General features: G+C 37.5%; 1 protein-coding gene across 1 annotated transcript; it reads right to left on the bottom strand.

Annotated features, from left to right (window-relative positions):
• Nucleotides 1-1,055: 1,055 nt before the first annotated feature.
• LOC106087359 (PRL-1 phosphatase) lies at nucleotides 1,056-25,602 on the bottom strand. Its single transcript, XM_059365990.1, has 4 exons — nucleotides 24,813-25,602; nucleotides 24,569-24,735; nucleotides 5,150-5,281; nucleotides 1,056-1,225 (listed from the first exon to the last, which is right to left on the bottom strand). The coding sequence occupies exons 1-4, from the start codon at nucleotides 24,927-24,929 to the stop codon at nucleotides 1,114-1,116; spliced, it is 528 nt and encodes a 175-aa protein (XP_059221973.1). The 5' UTR covers nucleotides 24,930-25,602; the 3' UTR covers nucleotides 1,056-1,113.
• Between the last annotated feature and the right edge of the window lie 169 nt (nucleotides 25,603-25,771).

Genomic DNA, 25,771 nt, shown 5'->3' with positions numbered 1-25,771 from the left:
TAACTCCTCTTCTTTACAAACCAATCAAGTTATATTTCTATTTTTTTTTTTTAATTTTTATTATTTTTTGTGTTTTTGTTTTATTTTCTTCTCGTTCATACTGTATGGATATATCTCTTATTATCTTTCAAATTATTTTAACTAAGTTGCAAATAAAATATATATTAAAAAAAAAATACTAAAATAAAAAAATCAATTAACAAAATAAAAATAATTAAAAACTACACACATTAATTGTTTATCTTTTTTGCTTTGCTTATTTAAAGAAAATTTTTCATATATACGCATATATTTATAAACATTAATAATAAAAAAAATATGTCGAAATTTTTATATCATTTTCACTTTATGAAGAAATATGTGTTGCATTTTTTTTGTTTCGAAATTCACCGCCAGATTTCGTTAAAATGACAATTCTGGGGGAAAAAGACCTCTTTCTAGGGTAAGAGCAGGCGTCTAGGATCCGTTTAGAAAGTGTTAAAAAAAAAAGAAAAACTAAAACATAAAGTCATATTTTATATTGTTGTATATATTGTAAGTATTGCCTTTGTTGTGTAGAGAATGGGAGAGTGGGAGAATTGTTATCGAAAGTTATCGATTCTTGTTTGCTTTCAAAGGAAGAGGAGTTTCAATGCTTAGAAATTGTACATGTGTTCTTAAGCTTATTAAAAGTTGGAAAATCCTTGTCTGTTTTCAAAATTCAAACTTTTCCCCTGATTACGAGGCATGTATGTATGTGTATGGGTGAATAAATGGTCTTAGGGGATCGGTTTTTCATGGCTGGAGGACATCTTCTGGGGGCCTTTTTTAAATGGGGTTTTTGTTCGAAGGGGGAAGTACAATTCGCAGTTTAGCTTATTAGGCCTTTTTGTAAAGTTTTTTTTTTCTCATTACTGCATTCCTTTGATGTATCCATACTCTTTTTCTGTGGTTCACTCATCGCCATCGATTTGTTGTTGCTGCTGTTATCGACTATGGGTTGTATCCTTCATTTGTTTATTGGTTTCCTTTGTCTTGTTTTCTTTTCTTTTGTTTTAAATTAAAAAAATGAACACTTTTCAACTGGTGGGAATTTATTTTTATATATGGTTTTTTTTTTATTATTTTGGAAATCTATTGCACGCAACATGAATTTTTATGGCCATTTTTGTGCTTTAGCCTTGCCTTGGGCTTGTAGCGTTCCAAATACGATAACTGTTTGGCATTGATGGCTCCTCGCCGTTTGCTGTGGGAAAAGAAAATTGGAATTAGAAACTTTGTACCATTCTAAGGAGATGGTGAATGGTAAATCAATAGCGATCTAAGTGGAGATAAAAAATCGATTAATGTCTAGACCATGTAGATGTTAATTGGCCGTAATAAAAGTCATAATCGGCTATAAAAATTAATCGCTGCTATTAATCAACGCAAACAAGTATAAAGGCGTTAAGTTCGGCCGGGCCGAACTTTGGATACCCACCACCTCGGGTATCTATGTAAACGACCTTTCGTCAAAATCCGGTGAAAAATGCATACCTTATGCCAAATAGCAGCTATATCAAAATATGTTCCGATTTGGACCAACTCATTGTTCAATTGTGTATAACAAAATATTGATTTTTTAAGTAGCTATATCTAAAAATAAACCGATCTGAACCATATACGACACGGATGCCGAAAAGCCTAACAAAAGTCGCTGTGTCAAATTTCAGTGAAATCGGATTATAAATGCGCCTTTTATGGGACCAATACTTTAAATCGAGATATCGGTCTATATGGCAACTATATCCAAATCTGAACCGATTTGGCCCAAGTTGCAGAAAAATTTCGAAGAGCCTAATAGAACTCACCGTCCCAAATTTTGGCAAAGTCGGACAATAAATGCGCCTTTTATGGCCCCAGACCCTTAAATCGAAAGATCGTCTATATGACAGCAATATCCAAATGTGGACCGGTCTCAGCCAAATTGAAGAAGAATGTCGAAGGGCCCAACACAACTCACTGTCCCATATTTCGGCGACATCGGACAATAAATGAATGCGCCTTTTATGGGCCCAAAACTTTAAATCGAGAGGTCGGTCCATATGGCAGCTATATGCAAATCTTGATCGATCTAGTCCAAATTGCAGAAATTTGTCGAAGGGCTTAACTGTCCTAAATTTCGGCGATATCGGACATAAATGCGCCTTTTTATGGGCCCAAAACCTTAAATCGAGAGATCGGTCTATATTCAAATCTGGACTGATCTGGACCAAATTGAAGAAGGATATCGAAGGGCTCAATACAACTCACTGTCGCAAATTTTGGCAAAATCGGACAATAAATGTGCCTTTTATGGGCCCAAACCCTTAAATCGAGAAATCGGTCTATATGACAGCTATATCTAAATCTGGACCGATCTGGGCCAAATTGAAGAAGGATATCGAAGGGCCCAATACAACTCGCTGTCGCAAATCGAGAGATCGGTCTTTATGACAACTATAGTACATCCAAATCTGGACCGATCTGTGCCATATTGCAGAAGTATATCGAGGAGCTTAACTTAGCTCAATGTCTCAAATATCGGCGATATCGGACAATAAATGCGTCTTTTATAGGGCCAAAGCCTTACATCGAGATATGGGTATATATGGCAGCTATATCCAAATTTGGACCGATCTAGACAAAATTGAAGAGGGATGTTGAAGAGCCTAACACAACTCACTGTACCAAAATTTGCACAATTTCATTCAAATCGGACGAGAATTGCGCCCTTTAGAGGCTCAAGAAGTCAAACCCCAAGATCCGTTTATATGGCAGCTATATCAAAACATGGACCGATTTGAAACATGCTTTGCGCAGTTGTTGGAAGTGATATCACAACACCACGCGAAAAATTTCATTCAAATCGGACGAGAATTGCGCCCTTTAGAGTCTCAAGAAGTCAAGACCATTTGGCCCATTTACAATCCAAACCGACCTACACTAATACAAAGTTTTCGTGCAAAATTTCAAGCGACTAGCTTTACTCCTTCGAATGTTAGCATGCTTTCGACAGACAGACGGACGGACATGGCTAGATCGACTTAAAATGACATGACGATCAAGAATATATATGCTTTATGGGGTCTTAGACGCATATTTCGAGGCGTTACAAACAGAATGACGAAATTAGTATACCCCCATCCTATGATGGAGGGTATAATAAACCAAAATAAGAAGCATAATCGATAAAAGGAGAAAAACATCGGTCATCGAAAACAAATGGATTAAAAAATTTATATGGCCTATTCGAGAGCGTGCAACCGATTATTTGGAATCAATTTTCTTAAAGTACGACTACTAACAGAAGTTAATTTTTTATGTAAAAACGTGTTAAGTTCGGCCGTGCCGAACTTTGGATACCCACCACCAAGGATAAAATAATCAACCTTTTTGTGATATAAAGACCCAAAGGCTTCAGACCATTAATCGGCGTATCGGTCTATATGACAGCCACATCAAAATATCGTCCGATCGTTACAATATCGGGATCAGATGGCGGGAGGCTTAAAACAACTCCCTGATTCACATTTCAGTAAAATCGGCTAATAATTAAAGATTTTATGGGCGTCAGACCCTAAATCTGCATATCGGTCTATATGACAGCTATAACTAAATAAAGGGTGATTTTTTTGAGGTTAGGATTTTCATGCATTAGTATTTGACAGATCACGTGGGATTTCAGACATGGTGTCAAAGAGAAAGATGCTCAGTATGCTTTGACATTTCATCATGAATAGACTTACTAACGAGCAACGCTTGCAAATCATTGAATTTTATTACCAAAATCAGTGTTCGGTTCGAAATGTGTTCATTCACCGTTCAGCGATGAGGCTCATTTCTGGTTGAATGGCTACGTAAATAAGCAAAATTGCCGCATTTGGAGTGAAGAGCAACCAGAAGCCGTTCAAGAACTGCCCATGCATCCCGAAAAATGCACTGTTTGGTGTGGTTTGTACGCTGGTGGAATCATTGGACCGTATTTTTTCAAAGATGCTGTTGGACGCAACGTTACGGTGAATGAACACATTTCGAACCGAACACTGATTTTGGTAATAAAATTCAATGATTTGCAAGCGTTGCTCGTTAGTAAGTCTATTCATGATGAAATGTCAAAGCATACTGAGCATCTTTCTCTTTGACACCATGTCTGAAATCCCACGTGATCTGTCAAATACTAATGCATGAAAATCCTAACCTCAAAAAAATCACCCTTTATAATACGATATGAACCATATTCAGGTCGGATGTCGGGAGGCTTAAAATAACTCACTGCTTCAAATTTCAGCGACATCGGGTACATGATGCAGGTTCTATGGGGTCAGACCCTTAACTGGCACATCGGTCTATATGGAAATTATATCTAAAAATAGTCCCATTTGAACCAAATTTAGGTTGGATGACGTGAGGCTTAAGACGACTCACTGTATCAAATTTCAGCGAAATTGGGTAATAAATGCAGTTTTATGGGTTACAGACCCTTAAACGACAGATCGGTCTATATGGCAGCTATATCTTAATATAGTCCGATCTGATTCAAATTCAATTCGGATGACGGTAGACTTAAGACAACTCACTGAGAATAATGTCAGCGAAATCAGGTAATAAATGCAGCTTTTATGGGTTCCAGATCCATAATCGGCAGATCGGTCTATATGACAGCTTAATCAAAATATAGTCCGATCTGAACCATATTTAAGTCGGATATAGCGAGGCTTAAAACAACAACTGAAAAAAATGCGGCTAAATCGGATCGATCTATATGGGGTCTATATCAAGATATAGTCCGATATAGCCCATCTTCGAACTTTACTTGCTTATGGACAAAAAAAAAACTGTGCAAAGTTTCAGCTCAATATCTCTATTTTTAAAGACTGCAGCGTGGACACGGCTAGATCGTCTTAGATTTTTACGCTGATCAAGTATGTATATACATTATAGGATCGGAAATAGATATTTCAATGTTTTGCAAACAGAATGACAAAATCAATATACCCCCATCTTTTGATGGTGGGTATAATAATACATAATCGAAAATAATCGCTTTCTGATTAATCGACTCAATTAGTTATATAAAAAAATATGACCGCCTAATCACTCATTGACATGCCATTCACTATTTTGAGGGAGTTTATTGCATTTTACTTACTCTCTTATCATTTCTACAGCTGCCTCATATTTAAGACCCAATTCAATGAGAGCCAATGCCACCAAAACAGGTGCACGGCCGAGACCAGCGACACAGTGCACTGCAACACAAGCTTCAGGATTCTGTTGATATCTGCAAAACGAAAGAAGAAAATACAAAATTTGTTAAAAAAAAAAACAGTCGTTCAAGTATGATAAACAAAAAATAATTGGATACAACAAAGGATTTATTCCATAGACAATATATTAAGTATGGGGAAACAGCAACAAAGATTAATTAGATGGTCACTTTCAAAGAAGCCTAGCAATTTTTAAGGGAACACAATAATAAGCTAAACTGGGGCAAAGGGAATCGTAACTCTATGAGAGACTTTTATCAATCAGGTAAGGAGATACGTTTAACTTATCACTAAGATTGTACCAAATACAATCAGAGACCCTCTACATGTTTTTTAGAGTTGATGGGTCTGAGCCTATGATACAAATATTCAAGCTTAGGTTTCAAGATCAGGGGCCTAATCACGGCATTCCGTTTCGAGATCGAATTGCACATTTTTCGAATCTCAAGAGTCGATATCGGGTGTCGTTTGTTGGATTTGCTTTGCTAACATCGAAAAACATTTATTTTTGATTAACACAACAATACAGATACAGTTTCAGTTAAAAAGAACGATTTATTACCAATTTAGGTGAAGTTGAACACGAACTCAACAAACACAACAACAGTCGATCCTGGGCAACTTTATGAAGAAACACCTTAAGTTGCCAAAGAATAATAAGGAATTGAGCACAGGCTAAGGTAACAAAGAGACTGCGTTGATGTCACTTGATGTCCTCGGCGACAGTATAGCTAGGAAACAGATAAATAAATGAAACCTTTTCACAATATCGTAGTTTTTAACCGACTTTAGACTTTGGATTCTTCTCCTAAGCCAATGTATTGCTGTCATTATTACACAACTTTCAACTATAAGGCCAATTTCCCATACTATTTCGGAAGCTTTTACTGGCCAATACTGGAAAAAAATATTTCCTACTTGCAAGTCTTCATACATTTCCAAAACCACTCACATGGCTTGATTGTGGACAAATAAATTGTATGACAATCTCTTCGTCTGTGTAAGAAGATTGGATGGGAATAATACAAAGTAGGAATTGATGAATTATTCTTGATGGGATGTATACATTCTTGTATGGTTAAAGAACTTAGTGTATGATATTGGGGAAAAGCACAACGTGGAATCGTTGATTCAGTCTTCTCAAAAGGAAGATCCACCAAGTTCAGCGCAATAAAACGCCATTTTTGCATTTAGATTCACAACAAGTAAAAGGTGTTAAGTTCAGCCGGGCCTAACATTGTATACCCACCACCTCGGATATATATAGAAACCACCTTCCGTCAAAATCCGGTGAAAATTGCATATCTTATGCCCCATAGCAGCTATATCGAAATATGTTCCAATTCGGACCAAATACTAATAGGAACAAGTCATTGTTCAATAGTGTATAACAAAATATTGGTCTTTTTAGTAGCTATATCTAAAAATAAACCGATCTTAACCATATACGACTCGGATGTCGAAAAGCCTTACATAAGTCACTGTGTCAAATTTCAGTGAAATCGGATTATAAATGCGCCTTTTATGGACTCAACACTATTAATCGAGATATCGATCTATATGGCAGCTATATCCAAATCTAGACCGATCTGAGCCAACTTGAAGGAGAATGTCGAAGGGTTTAACACAACTTACTGTCCCAAATTTCGGCGACATCAGACAATAAATCCGCCTTTTATGGGCCCAAAACCTTTAATCGAGATATCGGTCTATATGGCAGCTATATGCAAATCTGGACCGATCTGAGTCAAATTGAAGAAGAATGTCGAAGGGCTTAATACAACTCAATGTCCCAAATTTCGGCGACATCGGACAATAAATGCGCCTTTTATGGGCCCAAAACCTTAAATCGAGAAATGGGTCTATATGGCAGCTATATCCAAATCTGGACCGATCTGGGACAAATTGAGGAAGGATGTCGAGGGGCCTAACACAACTCACTGTCTCAAATTTCAGAAAAAACGAAAAATAAAAATGTGGCTTTTATGGGCCTAAGACCCTAAATCGGCGGATCGGTCTATATCGGATATAGTCCGATATATGGACAGAAAAAGAATCTGTTTTAAATACTGTAGTGTGATTTAAACAGACAGAAGGACAGACTGACGGGCATGGCTAGATCGTCTTAGATTTTTACGCTGATCAAGAATATATATACTTTATAGGGTCGGAAATGGATATTTCGATGTGTTGCAAACGGAATGACAAAATGATTACACCCCCATCCTTCGGTTGTGGGTATAATAAGGGGAATGTAGAATATTATTTTCAACTGTTGTATTTGGTAGAAAATGGATGAGGAGGTTACCCTAGTACTAGTCACTGGTGATTACCCTAGTACTAGTCACTGGTGACATGGGAAGGACAAAAGTATTTGTTGGCTACCAACTCATGACCAAAGAGAAAGTTTCTTTAACCTCACAGCAGTGATCGCCGCAATTTGTCTAGCCACAATGGCCAGAGGCATTAGGTGTAGCATTAAATTCAGTGCATCAGATGGTGTCGTCCTCAATGCGTCTGTGATGTACAAACGAGTCATCCTTTGCATTCAGCTTAATATTGAACAGTAAGTGGACTTTTGAAATGCTGTCCACCAGACCACAACACCGTAAAGCTATCGGTTAAGCCCCCCAACTTTTGCCAATGGCTCTTTTGCAGGTGTAAAAAAAACCTTTCCAAAATGTTTGATTTGAAGTTCAATTTCCTGTCCAGCAAAACACCTAGGTATTTTCAGTTTTCAGCAAAAGTAACATTCTTTTCTCCCTAGAAGACAGATACCACTGTGTACCACTGGTAACTTATATTTCCTGCTGAAAAGAACTAGTTCCATCTTAGACGGATTTACGGCAAGAACAGTTTTGGTAGGCTACTTCTGAAGTATATCTCTTAGAGTGCTGGGAAACTTTTCCTTAACTGTAACAGCCATGTCATCGGCATTCGCGTCCACTTTTATGTCCTTTTCTGTTAATGGTTTAAAAATTACAAAGAAGAGAAGTCAGTACACCTCCTTGAGATGTTCCTCTGTTGACCCATTTTTTCAGATTTACAGATTCCAATTCTGCCGCAAAACATATTTCAGTTAGTACGTTATTTATAAACTTTATTACGGTAGTTTTAGTGCCTAGAAACTACAGCTCCTTTATGATTGGCGTCGGTGTGGATATAAATATAAAGAAATGCTAAAATTGTTGTTTTTGTTGTTGTAGCCACACTTGCATGTGGAGATGGCGATTCTCGTCAAGTTTTTAAAGTTGTCATTCTATGATGGCCAATGTTTATTAGAAGGCACCAATATCTCGCCTTGTCATACACAGATAAAAATAATTTTAATAAAAAGCAACAATTCGGTTGAAAAAAAAACTACGAAAATTGTTAATTTTCCTGCAACAATTTATTTTGAAACTCAACGATGCAAAGTACAAGTTTGTTGTTGAAAGACACTCTTTGCAAGCCAACATATAACAACAACAACAATATATCCATAAGCAAGACAAAAAAAAACATCTACTAGCCCGCCGCATGTGCTATGCTTCGGGTGGTGGTGTTTTTATTTTCTTTGTTCGGCTCGCGCTGTTTTGTTTCGTTCGTTTTACTACTGCTCTCAAGGTTTCCACTGTCACCCTCTCTGCTATTACCCTTAAAAACAAATTTTAATAATTTTGGTGCCGCAGAGGATTGAACTCATGATCTCTCGTTTGGTAGTCTTGCACGCTTCCACTAGCCTACCGACATCATCATCTTCATAATGAGTCCCGACCGGAGGACTCTTACCTGGGTTTGCAAGTCATGAATGGCATGAGAGTTTTGTGCGCTACATGGCAGTACGCCTATTTTAGCAACTACCTCAACGAAAGAATTTGTTGAAAGTCCACAACATTTCAATAATTTCGTCTGTCAAGTCTCTTGTAGAGACTTACTTACATACTTCAACAAATAATGTCTTCGATTCAATGCTAAAACTTGTTGCAAATTTAAAGATTCACTTACAAGATTGGTAGTTGGTTTTTTCTAAGAGTTGTTTTTTTTTGTGTATCGAGCATCATAGGCACTTAGTATTTAAGAAAGAGCCGATGCCGCCCGGCCTCTCAATGAGTCTCTCCACTTAATACCGCCGATTATCCACGAATGCAGTCCCACCAACTCCGTACGAAGCATACAACCATCTGCAACCTATGAAAGCGTCCAGTAGCCCCCAGCTAAGCTTCTCGTGATAACGATGAACACAACACAGATCGGAGCTCAAGGTTAGAGCCTGTGTGGTGCTCATAATTATCCCGTGCCAGGCTGCTATTATGTATACCATGGCAGCAAAAGTACCGTCTATGTAGGCGACTAGGTCGTGAAGGGCTGTTTTAGAGGACTTGCCCTTACTATATACAAGCCATTGCCTAGATAAGCAATTTTGCACTACTTTAGTATTACCAAGGCAAGTGGTTTATAAGACAATGGACCTAAGTGAACATTCCCTGTAGGAAACCTGGGGTTTAATATCGCTATATATCCCCTCAACATTTGTATATGTTACCTACTGCCATACTAGGTCCAATGTCTACAAATGACTGCTGAATGACAAGGTCCATGTTAAAAGTCTATAGCGAAAAGCATTGTCAGGGGTATAATTTGTCAGTAGTATTGGTGTTGTTGTAGCAGTGTTTAGACCTGGTAAATCCAAACTGAATCAAATATTCACACTGCGCCAAATCCTGGAAAAGACCCGAGAAGGACAAATCAACACCTACCATCTCTTTGTTGACTACAAAGCCGCTTTCGGTACTCCTTTACGTTTAAAGGTATTTCAAGCCATGTCTGAGTTTGGTATCCCTACAAAATTAATAAGACTTTGCAGGATGACACTTGCTGATATGCGTTCCTCCGTAAAAATAGAAAATAATCTCTCCGAACCATTCAATACCAAACGAGGTTTCAGACAAGGAGACAGTCTATCGTATGATCTCTTTAATATCCTGCAGGAGAAGATTATACGAGATGCAGATGTGAATAGATATGGCACACTAATCACAAGAGAACACATGCTACTCGCCTATGCCAACGACATCGATATCATAGGTCGGTCACCGGAACTAGTAACTGCTGCCTTTGAAAGAATCGAAAGAGAGTCAGTGAAAATGGGTCTGGCAGTAAATGGAGATAAGACGAAATGGATGGTTTCTAGTCCCAAAAAGCCTTGCACAACCGAACAGATAAAGAAAATGGAGAAAGTTGGAAATCACAACTTTGAGATATTCAGTAATTTTATCTACCTCGGCACCGCTGTAACCGAAACGAATGATACCAGTTTTGAGATTAAGCGAAGAATAATACTGGCAAACAGATGCTACTTTGGTCTAAGTAAGTAGTTTAGAAACAAGACCACCTCTCGACAGACGACGATTACACTATACAAGACACTGATACTATATGTGTTGTTACATGGTTCTGAAGCATGGGTACTTGTGAAAGCAGATGAGGCAGTACTTGGAGTATTTGGGAGAAAGATTCTGGACCAGTTTGCGATAATGGAGAATTAGGCGACGTATAAGCCACGAGCTGTATGACGACGATAGCATAGTTACACGCATCAAAATACAACGGCTGCGTTGGATAGGTCATGTTAGAATGGATGAAGAAGCTCCAGCAAAGAAGTCTTTTGAGAGCAAACACGGTGGTACACGCAAACCGGTAAGACCAAAAGCCCGATGGAAAGATCAGGTGGTGGGAGACACCTCGAAACTTGGTGTCAGAGATTTTAGAATGAGCACAGAAGATCGAGGCGCTTGGAACGCTATTCTACGTTCGGCTAGTAGAACAAATATTCTGTCATAGCCAATTAAAGTAAAGTAAGTAAGTTGTAGCAGTGTGTTGTACAATGAAGCGGCAGCCCTTGCCGATTAAGGACTCCATCGGGTCAATCCAGTACGTACAACCGGCTGCCATTGAGTAGTACGGTTGTCAAAGTCAATACTAAGTCAGTGCAGGTTTACTATCGAGATTTCTTACTGAGTGGTAATGGGGGACCTTACAAAATTCAACAATTTCAATGAATTGGTATACAAAAGATATCTTCGACCAGCTCAAGAATTCAAATTCTGAAGTTTTGTAGATGCCACATAAAAACAGTCACCTAAATGCAACATTCGCAAGCTTTGTGGACATCACGAATTCAAATCAGGAAATCGGTTTGGTTCGGGACTAGTATATCGAAATATTTACCCATGTTTACCGGGTTTGATATTGAAAACCCATTTTATTCAAACTCAAAATAAGGTTGATACCTTTTGACAGAACTTTAACTGAAAACTCTCTTTTTCTAAAAAAAAAACATTAAGGAAAGTATAAAACAGAAAACCAAAACAACGTTTAACTGTAACAAAGACAGAGTATTTTTTTTTTAATTAAACGTAAGAAAATTTCACAAAAGAAAACAAAACGAGAAAAGAAGAGGGGGAAAACCTTACCTACAAGTGGTATCTGTATCATCAGTGATTTTGGTATTATTTAAATTTTGATATTGTAAATTATTGATAGTGTTGTAGGTAGTAGTAGTAGTAGGAGAAGTGGTGGTGTTGGTGTTGGTATTTGAATCTGCTGTTTTATGAGATTTATGTCGAAATGAGAAACGCTTGCTTCTCATAAAGGATGCACGAGAGGAAGAGGATTTCTTACTAAAACTACAAAAAAAGAAGAAAAAAAGAAGTAGAATGGGGTAAGAAGAAAAATAAGGGGGAAAATGAGAAATTTCACAAATCATACAGACTAAAAACAGCAACAACAACAACTGCATTATCATCATCAAGAAAGGCATCAACAAGGCAGAAGAGCAGAGCAGAAACACAAAAACTTTGTAGTGAATAATTGAAAAGGACATACTCGTAAATATAAGACGAGGAACAAGTTCAAATTGCTTTTGATGTGGTTAGTATACAAAGAAAAATGGAAGCTGAATACAAGCAGAAAAATCGAATATTACAAAATAAAAATTGTGTTAATATATATAGCACAAGTGTTAAGGAAACTTCGTAACAAGTACTAAAAAAAATTGTTTTCACAGATGGCAAAGATGTTTAGAAATTGTTATAGGCGAGATTAAAAGGAGATAAGATAAGTTGTGCGCAAAAAATAATTCGGTAGCCCTAAACGAAATGTTGGACAAGTAAATTTTTTTTGTGAAAAACTTTGGGACTTTGTTTACGATAAAATTGCATCTTTTATGATAAACTCATCAAAACATTTGTCACGAACACAAGAATTTTATTTTTCCATTCCAAATAATTCCATTTATTCCTGACAAATACTAAGGATTTCATCTGTTTTTTGCTTATATATTCATTAGTAAAAACCATCTTTTTATATATCTTTGGTTTTTATACCCTCCACCATAGGATGGGGATATACTAATTTCGTCATTCTGTTTGTAACACCTCGAAATATGCGTCTAAGACCCCATAAAGTATATATATTCGGTATAGCACGGTAACTTTTGAAGGAATAAAGCTAGCTAGGTCGGTTGGGATTGTAAATGGGCCAAATCGGCCCATAAACCGATCTGAACCATATAAAATATGGATGTCGAAAAGCCTAATATAAATCAATGTGTCAAATTTCAGTTAAATCGGATTGAAAATTCGTCTTTTTTGGGGCCAGGACTTTAAATCGAGGTATCGGTCTATATGGCAGCTATATCCAAATCTTGACCGATCTGTGCCATAATGTAGAACTATGTCAATGTCCCAAATTTCGGCCACATCGGACAATAAATGCGCCTTTTATGGGCCTAAAACCCTAAATCGGAGGATCGGTCTATATGACAGCTATATCCAAATCTGGACCGATCTGAGCCAAATTGACGAAGGATGTCGAAGGGCCAAATATAACTTACTGTCCCAATTTTCGGCGACATCGTATAAAAAATGCGCATTTTAAGGGCAAAAAACCTTAAATCGAGAGATCGGTCTATATTGCAGCTATATCCAAATATGGACCGATTTGGGCCAAATTGACAAAGGATGTCGAGGAGCCTAACATAACTCACTGTCCCAAATTTCAGCTAAATCAGATAATTAATGTGGCTTTTATGGGCCTAAGACCCTAAATCGAGAGATCGGTCTATATGGCAGCTATATCCAAATCTTGACCGATCTGTGCCATAATGCAGAACTATGTCAAGGGGTTTAACCTAACTCAATGTCCCAAATTTCAGCAAAATCGGGTAATAAATGTGGCTTTTATGGGCCTAAGACCCTAAATCTGAGGATCGGTCTATATGGCAGCTATATCCAAATCTGGACCGATCTGAGCCAAATTGACGAAGGATGTCAAAGGGCCTAACACAATACCTATTTAAGGATCGATATTTTTGTATGCGCACACTGTTATCAAACAAGTAAAAGCGTGTTAAGTTCCGCCGGAACGAATCTTATCTACCCTTCAGCATGGATCGCATTTGTCAAGTTCGATTTATAGATAGAAACTAGAAACGGTAATGGAAGGCCATAACAAGAAATCCCCATTGGATTTTTTATACTTTGATAAGAATGTCGCCCTCCAGAGGATCAAGAAGTGTATTCGGAAGATCGGGTTATATGGGAGCTATATCAAATTATAGACCGGTCGTAGAAAAATTCATCGTTCAAAATTTGGATAGGAATTCCAAATTGGATTGATATTCCGGCCTCTAGTACTCAAGATGTTTTTTTCCAGAGATCGGTTTATATGGGATTTATGGAAAATTATAGGCCGATTCGATATATAATTGGTATACTTGTTGAAGGTCATATAAAAAGTCATTGCGGAAAATTATGTGATAGGAATTGTGCTCACTAGAGAAGAATTGTGCTCAAAAAGTATATTCTGGAGATCGGTTTATGTGGGAGCTAGATCTAGTTTCGGGCCGATTCGGACCATACTTGGCACATCTATTGGAAATTCAAAGTTCAAAATTTTAGCGAAATAGGATAAGAATTGAACTCTGTAGAGGCTCAAGTAAAAGTAAAATCGGAAGATCGGTTTTTATGTGAGCTATATCTTAATATGGACTTAATATGGAATAGCCCATTTACAGTCCCAACCGGCCTACATTAATAAAAGGTATATGTGCTTTACTCCTTCGAAAGTTATCGTGCTTTCGAAAGTCGGACGGAAATGGCTGCTAAGTTCGGCCGGGCCGAATCTTATATACCCTCCACCATGGAGCGCATATGTCGAGTTCTTTTCCCGGCATCTCTTCTTAGGCAAAAAAGGAAATAAGAAAAGATTTGCTCTGCTATTAGAGTGATATCAAGATATGATCCGGTTTAGACCACAATCAAATTATATGTAGGAGACCTGTATAAAATGTCAGGCAATTCGAATAAGAATTGCGTCCTTTGGGGGCTCAACAAGTAAAATAGAGAGATCGATTTATATGGGAGCTGTATCGGGCTATAGACCGATTCAGACCATAATAAACACGTATGTTGATGGTCATGAGCGGGTCCGTTGTACAAAATTTCGGATAATGTTTGCGACCTCTAGAGGCTCAAGAAGTCAAGATCCCAGATCGGTTTACATGGCAGCTATATCAGGTTATGAAGCGAATTGAATCATACTTAGCATAGTTGTTGGATATCATAACAAAACATGTCTTACAAAATTTCATTCCAATCGGGTAAGAATTGCGCTCTCCAGAGGCTCAAGAAGTCAAGACCCAAGATTGGTTTATATGGCAGCTATATCAGGTTACGGACCGATTTGAACCATACATAACACAGTTGTTAGAAGTGATACTAAAACACTATGTGCAAAATTTCAGTCAAATCGGAAGAGAATTGCACCCTCTAGAGGCGCAAGAAGTCAAGACTCAAGATCGGTTTATATGACAGCTATATCAGGTTATGAACCGATTTGAACCATACTTAGCACAGTTGTTAGAAGTGACACTAAAACACTATGTGCAAAATTTCAGTCAAATCGGATGAGAATTGCGCCCTCTAGAGGCTCAAGAAGTCAAGACCCAAGATCGGTTTATATGGCAGCTATATCAAAACATGGACCGATATGGCCCATTTCCTTCGGAAGTTAGCGTGCTTTCGACAGACAGACGGACGGACGGACGGACATAGCTAGATCGACACAAAATGTCGCGACGATCAAGAATATATATACTTTATGGGGTCTCAGACGAATATTTCGAGTAGTTACAAACAGAATGACGAAATTAGTATGCCCCCTTCCTATGGTGAAGGGTATAAAAATCAATGTGTGTTTGTTTGTATGTTTGTGGCTTCCTTATAGTCTCAGAAACGGCTGAACTGATTTTCTTGAAATTTTTGTGGTGAAAATAGGGTACTACATTTTTTGATATCTGAAGGGGGGATGGACCCTCCCCCTTACCCTAATTTTCAGAAACGCTAGATCTCGGAGATGGGTGCTGTGATTTAAGCGAAATTTTGTGTACTCTCATATAGTACCCTAATAAAAAAAATTTGGTATCCAAATTTCGTATGGGGTACCTAGGGGGGCCGCCCCACCCTAAAACCTACCAAACATATATTTAGACCGATCACGACAATTTGGGACTCAAATGAAAGGTATTTAGGATAAGAAAACGTATCTGATATCCAATTGTCGGACCAAACACCCCCAAATCAGACATAGTTACCGACCATCGCAATATGGGACTCAAATAAAAGGTATTTGCGAGTAGAATACGAATCTGATATCCAAATGTGGGACCACGTTTCTGGGGGTCCACTCCTTTCCCAAAACACCCCCAAACAGGACTTATTTACTGACCATGGGAATATGGGGCTTAAATAAAAGGTATTTGAGTGTAGCATTCGAATCTGATATCCAAATATGGGACGAAGTATTTGGGGGGGGAGCCTCTCCCCAAAGGGGACAAATTTACGACCATAGCTATATGGGGCTCAAATGAAAGGTCTTTGGGAGTAAAGCACGAATTTGATATCAATATTCGGGAAAAGTGTCTATGGGGCCACCCCACCCCCCCAACACCACCCAAATAGTAAGTATTTTCTGACTATTGCAATATGAGGCTCAAAATAAGAGGGTTTTTAAAGTGTAACACGAATCCGATATATATTTTCAAGGCCAACTCACTGAGTGGCCGCCCATCCCCCAAAACACCCCCAAGCTGGTCATGTTTGCCGACTATGGAAATATGGGGCTCAAATTAAAGGTATGTGGGAGTAGACCACGTATCTGATATCAACATTAGGGGCCAATTGTCTAGCGGACGACCCACCACCATAACAACCCCCAAATAGGACGTATTTGCTCACCAAGACAATTTGGGTCTCAAAGAGAGTGGAACTAAATATTCATAGTTTTTAGGGCCAATACCCCAAACCGTACATTTTTGCTGACTTTTGCAATAAAGAGTTTAAATGAGATTAGAAAACGAATTTGATATCCAATTTTGAGGCCAATGGCAATATGGGGTTCAAATAAATGATATATAGATTTATGAGAATAGAGTAAAGATTTTCCGGGCTTAGTGTTTGGGCGATCACCCCAATCGCCAAAACACCCCTTAATCGGGCATATTTACCCACCATGTCAATGTGGTGCTTAAATGAAAGGTATTGGGGGGTAGAACAAGAATTTATATCCATTTTCGCAAGAATTGATACCCAAAATACCCCACAAACAGCAATTTTTTACTGACCATCGCAATATGGGTCTCAAATAAAGGTATTTGGGAGTAGAATACGTATTTTAAGAATGGAATACACCTTACATTCAATCTTAAATTCGTATACCAATAAAGAACATGTGGGATTCAGATAAAGGCACTTATATTGTTAAACTGTTAGTCAAGCGATATACTATTGGGTTGCCCAAAAAGTAATTGCGGATTTTTTAAAAGAAAGTAAATGCATTTTTAATAAAACTTAGAATGAACTTTAATCGAATATACTCTTTTTACACTTTTTTTCTAAAGCAAGCTAAAAGTAACAGCTGATAACTGACAGAAGAAAGAATGCAATTACAGAGTCACAAGCTGTTAAAAAATTTGTCAACGCCGACTATATAAAAAATACGGAATTACTTTTTGGGCAACCCAATATTTTCGTAGCATGGCATTTCACTATAAGATCTTTAATTGTCGAAAATAAATATTCCAAGGAAACTTTTGTTCCATATAAAGTAAAAGAAGGCACAGCGGAGTGGGCCCGGGTCAGCTAATATACATATATATTTCTTGGGGTCTTAGAATATTTCGAGATGTTACAAACAGAATGACGAAATTAGTATAACCACATACTATGGTGGACACACACCACTGCGTTCCTACCAAAAATGACGGCTGACTGACTGACAATTACTCAATGAAAAAACCAAAAAATAGTCTTGAGCGTACGCCTTTCTTCGCTCGCTGGCTCATACTATCTGCCAGTTGGAAGACACAACAGATAAATAAAATAAAAGAATCAATTTTTCGTTTAACAAGGAATCTTTTGCTGTAAACCAAACATAAGTTAAAAAAATTCTCTATTTTTGTCCAAATTTTCCATTGTAACACATTCGAATAAATGAAATAAAGGCACGTTGCGTGTGGAGTAGGTTACTGCCCATACACAAAAACAGCACTGGCAGATTCAACCGTTGGGCGATCGCCGTGCGAAGAACAAAAGTTGTTTGTATTTGTTGCATCGTTTGATTTGAATAAGGGAAGTAAGATTTGATTTGTTTTCCATTGCGCTTATGAATCAAGTCGTTTTAAAGCCCTGTTCAAATTCAAATGTGTGCTTTACAACTTACTCTAGTTGGAATGGTTGTAAAGCACAACGATCCATTTGACATCTCCCGCGCAATATTTTTCTTGGTCGAAAATTAAATCGCGATACGAGAAACCAGTTAAATGCTTCTAGCAACAATACACTTTGCCGACTTTAAAAGTTTTTTGCTATATTATTCTTTGAATAGAAAGCATTAAACAATGGTCTAAAGCCAAACAATATCCTGCAATGGAATCTTAATTAAAAAAAATAATAATTAACAAAAACTTCTATAAAAATAGGGGTTTGATTTGTTAGGATTTGATTACATGCATGTATGTCTACAGTTTTTTAAGATAATCAAAAAAAAATCTGTCTAATCGCAAATCTAGGAATTTCCTTTTTAATTATCCGACTGACAGTGACTGACCCTCGAATCGAAGATATCTTATCAAAGCTTATTCAGGCAAAGCAAAAACCAGCAAAAAAAATCAAAAACGATTTCATTCACATTCCAAGATATGAACAATAAGCAATTAAAGCAAACTGAAATCTTATCGAAACAAAAAAGTGTCAATATTGCGTTTCCTGTTGCTAACTGTTTGCCATTGGCTTTTGGATTAACTGATGTTAAGTGTGGTGATGAAGTATTTGAACAAGTTATTGATATTATAAAGAAATGTTATGAATTCTTTTTTTTTTCATTCTTTTTTTAATTTTCAATTTAATTCATAAGACCTGGTTATGCTCTCGTAAATGTAGAACAAGTATCGTAGATGTAAAGAGGCAATTTGACATTTAAAATAAAACACAACAATTTTATTAAAAAAAGATTTGAAGGCGAGGAAGGGTCTGACGTCGGAGAACTTACTGCCCTCGAAACTTACAGGTCGAAAATACTGCCCTCCGCAATCCCATGGCAGCCGGTTGTAAGTACGGGATTGACCCGATGGATTTCTTCATCGGCAAGAGCTGCTGCCTCAGTGCAAAACACACTGCTACAACAAAAACAACAACAACAACTGCCCTCCACACAGTGATGTCACCGCCCTAACAGTGACAGTCACTGCTCTAAGCTGCACGGGGTCCAACTGAGTTTCTCCCTGTGTACGGGCTGTATGCTACGTGCATTATCAACGCGGGCTTTAGAGAAAGTGTGGTCAGAAGACAGGTGATATGAAACGCCTCAGGGAGTTGTTTTCTCATCGATTCTCCGGAAAATATTGCTAAATGAAATCCTGCTGGATCTCAATAGGGATGACGTGAGAATGATCGCATATGCGGACGACGTCGTACCACTGATACGAACAAATTTCTGTCGAAGGTCAGCGAAGTCATGGAAAGGTCACTGTTGATATGGGCTACAACAAAATTGATGGTGATAGAGCTGATCCCTTTCACTAGGAGATATAAGTTACAGGTTTTGAGACTCCCGTCTTTGGACGGTCTTCACAGATGGCTCCAAGATGGAGCTAGAGAATGGATCGGGGAATACTACGAGACTCACAACTAAGGTATGTCGGTGAGACCGGCGGGCAAGTGTACGCTCTTTCAGGCAGAGTTCTGTCTGATAACAATAGCTGCAAAAGTTGTTCTTGAAAGGGATTTACCGTCTTCTAAACTCAGGATTTATGTGAACAGTATGCCGCTGCAAGGCATTGGGTTCGAGGACAGTGAGACTGAAGTGCGTACCGGAGTGTTTGAAATCTTTGAATATACTCCGTGCTCACGACATAGCGCTAATTTCGTATCCCGTATATGATAATCTTGTAATTTCTTCTTATATCAACAGTATATTGTTCATAATTACTTATATTATAGAATTGAAGTACCAATTTTCTAAATACACATTTTTGGTTTTGAAATTTGTTCAAAATTCAAATATTTTATCAGCTGCCACGAAAACGGAACGTAAAAGTTTGATTTTACTGAATTCTACTTTCCGGTTATAGTCAACAGACGTTCGGTAATCGTTTGCATGTGTTTTCATAAGGCAAAACAAAACAGCTGACACGTTGTTCTACATTTACTGTACATTTACGAGAGCATAACCAGGCCTTTAAGACGGGTGTAAACTTTAGGCTTTGGAAAAAATACTCTGCAAATTTTACTTAACTTTTGAAATTTTTGATATGACAACAATATTGTGGAATTTTAAAAGAGGATATTAAAAAAAAATACTATAAAAAGAACTTAATCGAAAGTACTGGGTATGTTTGGGTTCGAACCTGGAATATTTTATTTGGTTTAAAAAGTAGTGCATACTTTTAGGAGAATGGCTTTTAAACTTTTCAATTTTTCAATTGTCCCAAATTTACTAGTCCTAAACTGTAGAATTAGTTACCTGTCACAGGACATATCCTACAGTGAATGAAAAGTTTCAATTGTCATAACTTATGATTCTAAATTATTTTTTAAAAAGTCGCTTAATTTACAACAATTAAAAATTGCTAATCCGTTAAATATATTTGCTAACTAATGTTATCTCTCTTAAAAATACTTGCAAAGTATACTCATCCGTTTCGAACTATCCCAGGACCTATCCTACGATGTTAGAATGGTGGCAATACGTCATCTCGAAGGACAAGCCCTTACAAAATTGATAGATTTTTTCCATGTAACGGGGTGAGAACTGGGACCGGTTCCTATTACCAGAGGACCTATCCCGTGAGAGGTTTAGGATCTGCCCCATTTCCCGTAGGGAACTTTTAGAGGTATATAAAGGGTGATTTTTTAAGAGCTTTAGGAATTTTTTTCAAAGGAAAACAACTAAAATTCAGAGAAATGCTTGAAATCTTTATTTGAATCGATAATAACGGTTCATATAATTTAATGTTTGAAGTTTATTTCATGCAAATGTTGACCGTGACTGCGCCGCTTAGTCCAATGTTGACAAACTCTTTCCAACATATCGGTATCTCGCGAAGAAATGCTTCAATGTTATCTTCCAATGCGTCAATTGAAGCGGGCTTGTCTGTATAGACATGAGCTTTAACTTAGCCCCAAAAAATAGTCTGGACGGTCAATTGGCCTGTCCCGACCGTGAAATAATATGTTTACCGACGAACTCGCCTCTCAATAAGTCCATTGTTACGCGGGCTGTGTGGCATTTGGCACCGTCTTGTTGAGACCACATGTCATGCAAGTAAAGCTCTTGCATATTGGGCAAAAAAAAAGTTGGATATCATCTCAAGGTAGCGCTCACCATTCACAGTTACGTTACGATTCCCATCATCTTTAAAAAAGTACGGCCCAATGATGCCACCAGCCCATAAACCGCACTAAACTGTGATTTTTTCTGGATGCATTGGTAGCTGTTGCAATGCTTCTGGCTGATCTTAACTCCAAAATCGACAATTCTGCCTATTTACGTACACATTGAGCCAAAAATGAGTAAAAAGAAGAGTACGATGAACTTTCTTAACAGAGCAGACATCTTATATATAAAAATCAATTTGTGTTTGTTTGTTTGTCTGTTTCGCATAGACTCAAAAACGGCTGAACCGATTTTCTTGAAATTTTCACAGATGGTGCATAATGATCCTGTGGTGAAAATAGAGTACTGCGTTTTTTGATATCTGAAGGGGGGCGGATTCCCCTTACCCTAATTTTCAGAAACGCCAGATCTCGTAGATGGGTGGTGCGTTTTAAGCGAAATTTTGTGTGCTCTCTTAAAGTAACCTAGAAACGAAAATTTGGTATCCAAATTTCGGATGGGATACCTAGGGGGGCCGCCTCACCCCCAAAACCTACCAAATATATATATAGCCCAGTCACGACAATATGGAACTCAAACGAAAGGTATTTAAGAATAGAAGACGTATCTGATATCCAATTGTCGGACCAAGTTTTTAGGGGACCTCCCCAAAACACCCCTAAATCGGACATATATACCAACAATGGCAATATGGAAATGAATGGAATTTCCGAGTAGATTACGAATTTAATATCCAAATGTGGGACCACGTTTCTGGGGGTCCACACCTTCCCCAAAACACCCCCCAAAAGGGGACAAATTTACGACCATAACAATATGGGGCTCAAATGAGAGTAAACACGAATCTGATATCAATATTCGGGAAAAGTGTGTACGGGACCACCCCACCTGACAATTGCGATGTGGGGCTCAAATAAAAGGTAATTTAGAGTAGAACACATATCATTTTCAAAGGCAAGTCACTGAGTGGCCGCCCCATCCCCCCAAAACACCCCACAAACCGGTCATGTTAGCCGACTATGGAAATATGAGTATGGGGCTCAAATGAAAGGTAGACCACGAATCTGATGTCAACATTCGGGACCATATGTCTAGGGGACGTCCCACCACCATAACAACCCCCAAATAGGACGTATTTGCTCACCAAGACAATTTGGGTCTTCAAGACAGTGGAGCTCGATATGAACGTTTTTAGGCCCAAACCGGACATATTTGCTGACTTTTGCAATAAGGGGTTTAAATAAAAGGTATAAGAGATAAGCAAACATTTTTGATTTCCATTTTTGAGGCCAATGGTGTTAAGTCAATGATATTTGAGAGTAGAGCAAGATGCTGTTACACTTTCAGGGCTACCGCCTCACTCTCCAAAACACCCCCAAAATAGGACATATTTACCAACCATGTCAATGTGGGGCTCAAATGAAAGGTATTGGGGAGTAGAGCAAGAAATTGATGTCTACCCTTTCCCCACAAACAGCAATTATTTACCCTCCACCATAGGATAGGGGCATACTAATTTCGTCATTCTGTTTGTAACTCCTCGAAATAATCGTCTAAGACCCCATAAAGTATATATATTCTGGATTGTCATGCTATTTTAAGTCGATCTAGCCATATCCGTCCGCCCGTCCGTCCGTCTATCTGTCCGTCCGTCTTTCTGTCGAAAGCACACTAACTTTCGAAGGAAGCTAGCTGTTTGAAATTATGCACAAATACTAGTGAAGGTCGGTTGGGATTGTAAATGGGCCATAGCGATCCATGTTTTGATCTTCGATCTTGGGTCTTGACTGCTTGAGCTTTTAGAGGGCTCAATTTTTATCCGATTATGCTGAATTTTTGCAAATATCGTTTTAGTGTCACATCGAACAACTGCGCTAATTTTGGTTGATATTCATAATATGATTGGTCCATAATCTGGTATAGTTGTCTTATAAAACGATCTGGGGTCTTGATATCTGGAGCCTCTAGAGGGCGTAATTCCCATCCGATTTAGATGAAATTTTGCATGACGCGTTTCGTTATGACTTCAAACAACTGTGGTTCAAATCACTTCATTGCTGCCATATAAACCGATCTTGAATTTTGACTTCTTGAGCCACTAGAGGGCGCAATTTGGATGAAATTTTGCATGACGTTTTGTTATGACTTTTAACGCCTGTGCTAAGTATGGTTGAAATCGGACCATAATCAGATATATCTGCCATATAAAGCGCTCTTGAATCTTGAATTCTTGAGTCACTAGAGGGCGCAATTCTTATCCGATTTGAATGAATTTTGCACGAGGTGTTTTGTTATGACTTTTCACAACTATGCCAAATGTGGTTCAAATCGGTCCATAACCTGATATAGCTGCCATATAAACCGATCTTGAAACTTGACTTATTGAGCCACTAGAGGGCGCAATTCTTATACGGTTTGGCTGAAATTTTGCATGACGTGTTTTGCTATGACTTCCAACAACTGTACCAAATATGGTTCAAATCGGTCCATAACCGGATATAGCTGCCATATAAGCCGATCTTGAATCTTGACTTCTGGAGCCTCTAGAGCGCGTTATTCTTATGCGATTTGACTGTAATTTTGCATGACCTGTTTTGTTATGACTTGAGAATGGTTGAAGTCGGTCCATAACCCGATAGGCCTGCCCTATAAACTGATCAGGGGTATTGACTTCTTGAGCCACTATAGGGCGCAATTCTTATTCGATTTGGATGAAATTTTGCATGACGTGTTTTGTAATGACTTCCAACAACTGTGCCAAATATGGTTCGGTACATAACCTGATATAGTTGACATATATAACGATCTGGGATCTTGATTTCTTCAGCCTCTAGAAGGCTCAATTTTTTTACGATTTGGCTAAAATTTTGTACAACTGCTTCACCAATGACCTTCAACATACGTGTCCAATAAGGTTTGAATCGGTTATAGCCTGATACACTTGGCCTATAAAGTAATCTCCCTATTTTACATCTTGAGCCCCTAAAGGGCGAAAATTCCTATGGTGTGGGGTATAGATTCGGCCTTCAGATTCACCTTCACTTTTTTAGTTTTTAAAGCTTACAAAAACTAATGAAATAATTGCTGAAATATACATTTCCTACAATTAAACAAAATCTAATTTTAAGCCCCAATATTTTGAAAGTCTAAATTTTCCGTTTTGGGTTATAATACAAAAAGTTTTAGAAAAAACGAAAACAAAGTTAATAATGTGTAACAAAAAGAATAAATATGGGAAATAGGTACAGAAAATTCGAACACAAAAAAAAAATCCAAGCTTTTACTGAAACTGCATAACCAAAGCCAATGTTTTTGCATAAAATAAATATTACAAAAAAAATTAATTTTTTTTAAATCGTACTCACTTTTGTTTTAAAATCTCAAACCATTCGTCAACAACATTCTGCGGCGGGAAGGTACCATCTTCGAATGCTAAATCTTTAACTGTGATGCCTTGTGCTTCCAATTCTTCAGTGTTATAGCTGGGCTCACAGACGCGAACCACAGTATTGACATTGTTTTTCTTTAATTCCTACAAGAAAAAGAAAATGTTTCACATTGACTGTGTAGTTCTAGAATATTTATGTAACTTCCTTCATCTAAACTTACCATTATATAATGATGTATGGTTACATCTGATGGCCGATCAGTGATTAGGAACTTCATTCCCTTAAACTCAATAAGAGCGGGTGCGGGGCGTAAATCCTTTTGACGCATGTTGCTCATTAATATCAAAATACAATTTGTTGGTTGTTTGTCTTCTTCTTTAAATGTATATAAACAAAATAAACGCTTACAAACTTAGCTCAAATCTATGTGGGTGTGTGTGTGTGTTGGTTTGTCTCTGTGTGTATACAAATACAAAATTTCTCTCACACCAACAATAAAAAAAGAGAATAATGAGAAAAAATCGGACTTTTGTTATTTACCTTAAGATCACCACGTTCAATGTCTCTAGCTCTGTGAGTGTATGTGTGTGTGTGTGGCTGGGTGTGTTTGCACAAATACAATAAATATTTCTATATATAATTCGTATAGTATAAATTGATCTTATATATGAGGGGGGGAATACAATCAAGGGTATAATTTATATATAAATGGTTGTTATAGTTGTTTGCTTTTTACAAAAAGACTGTTTTTAAGGTTTTTCTTCTTTTTAGAGAAATTGAGAATTAAAATAAAAAATGAAGTATGCTTTTAGGCCTTCTCTTATAACAGGTTTTCAAAGAGTGAGTTGTGGCGTTTTTGTTTTTCTTCTTTTCTTTGCCTTTAGTTTGAATGTCTTTTTTTGTAGAAATTTTTTCTTTTGCAGTTGCGGTTGGTGTGTTGGTTTTACTTCAGAAAATGAGGTTACTTCAGTTTTCTTTAAAAATTGTTTGTTTTTTTTTTAAATTTTAAAAATAATTCAATATAGTTTGGAAATAAATAACAGAAATTGATCCAATAATCACGACTATAAGGATATTTTTACAAAAAATTTAGTTTCTTTCTTTTATATAAAAAAATAAAATTACAAGACGGCTCTGCTTATTAGATTATTGTTGATTTTTTTTTTTTATACAATTTCT

Source organism: Stomoxys calcitrans, chromosome 3 (genome assembly GCF_963082655.1).
Source record: "Stomoxys calcitrans chromosome 3, idStoCalc2.1, whole genome shotgun sequence".
Classification (NCBI taxonomy): Eukaryota; Metazoa; Arthropoda; class Insecta; order Diptera; family Muscidae; genus Stomoxys; species Stomoxys calcitrans.
The sequence above is the reverse complement of the archived record's forward strand: the minus strand, read 5'-3'. Positions and strand labels throughout refer to the sequence as shown.

Excerpts from the sequence above, each read along its gene's own strand:
- LOC106087359 (XM_059365990.1), bottom strand. The coding sequence starts at position 24,929 with ATGAGCAACATGCGTCAAAAGGATTTACGCCCCGCACCCGCTCTTATT. Across the intron at positions 5,282-24,568 it reads TTTGAGATTTTAAAACAAAA|ATATCAACAGAATCCTGAAG; the intron begins GTGAGTACGATT and ends TTCGTTTTGCAG. Across the intron at positions 1,226-5,149 it reads GCTGTAGAAATGATAAGAGA|CAAACGGCGAGGAGCCATCA; the intron begins GTAAGTAAAATG and ends CTTTTCCCACAG.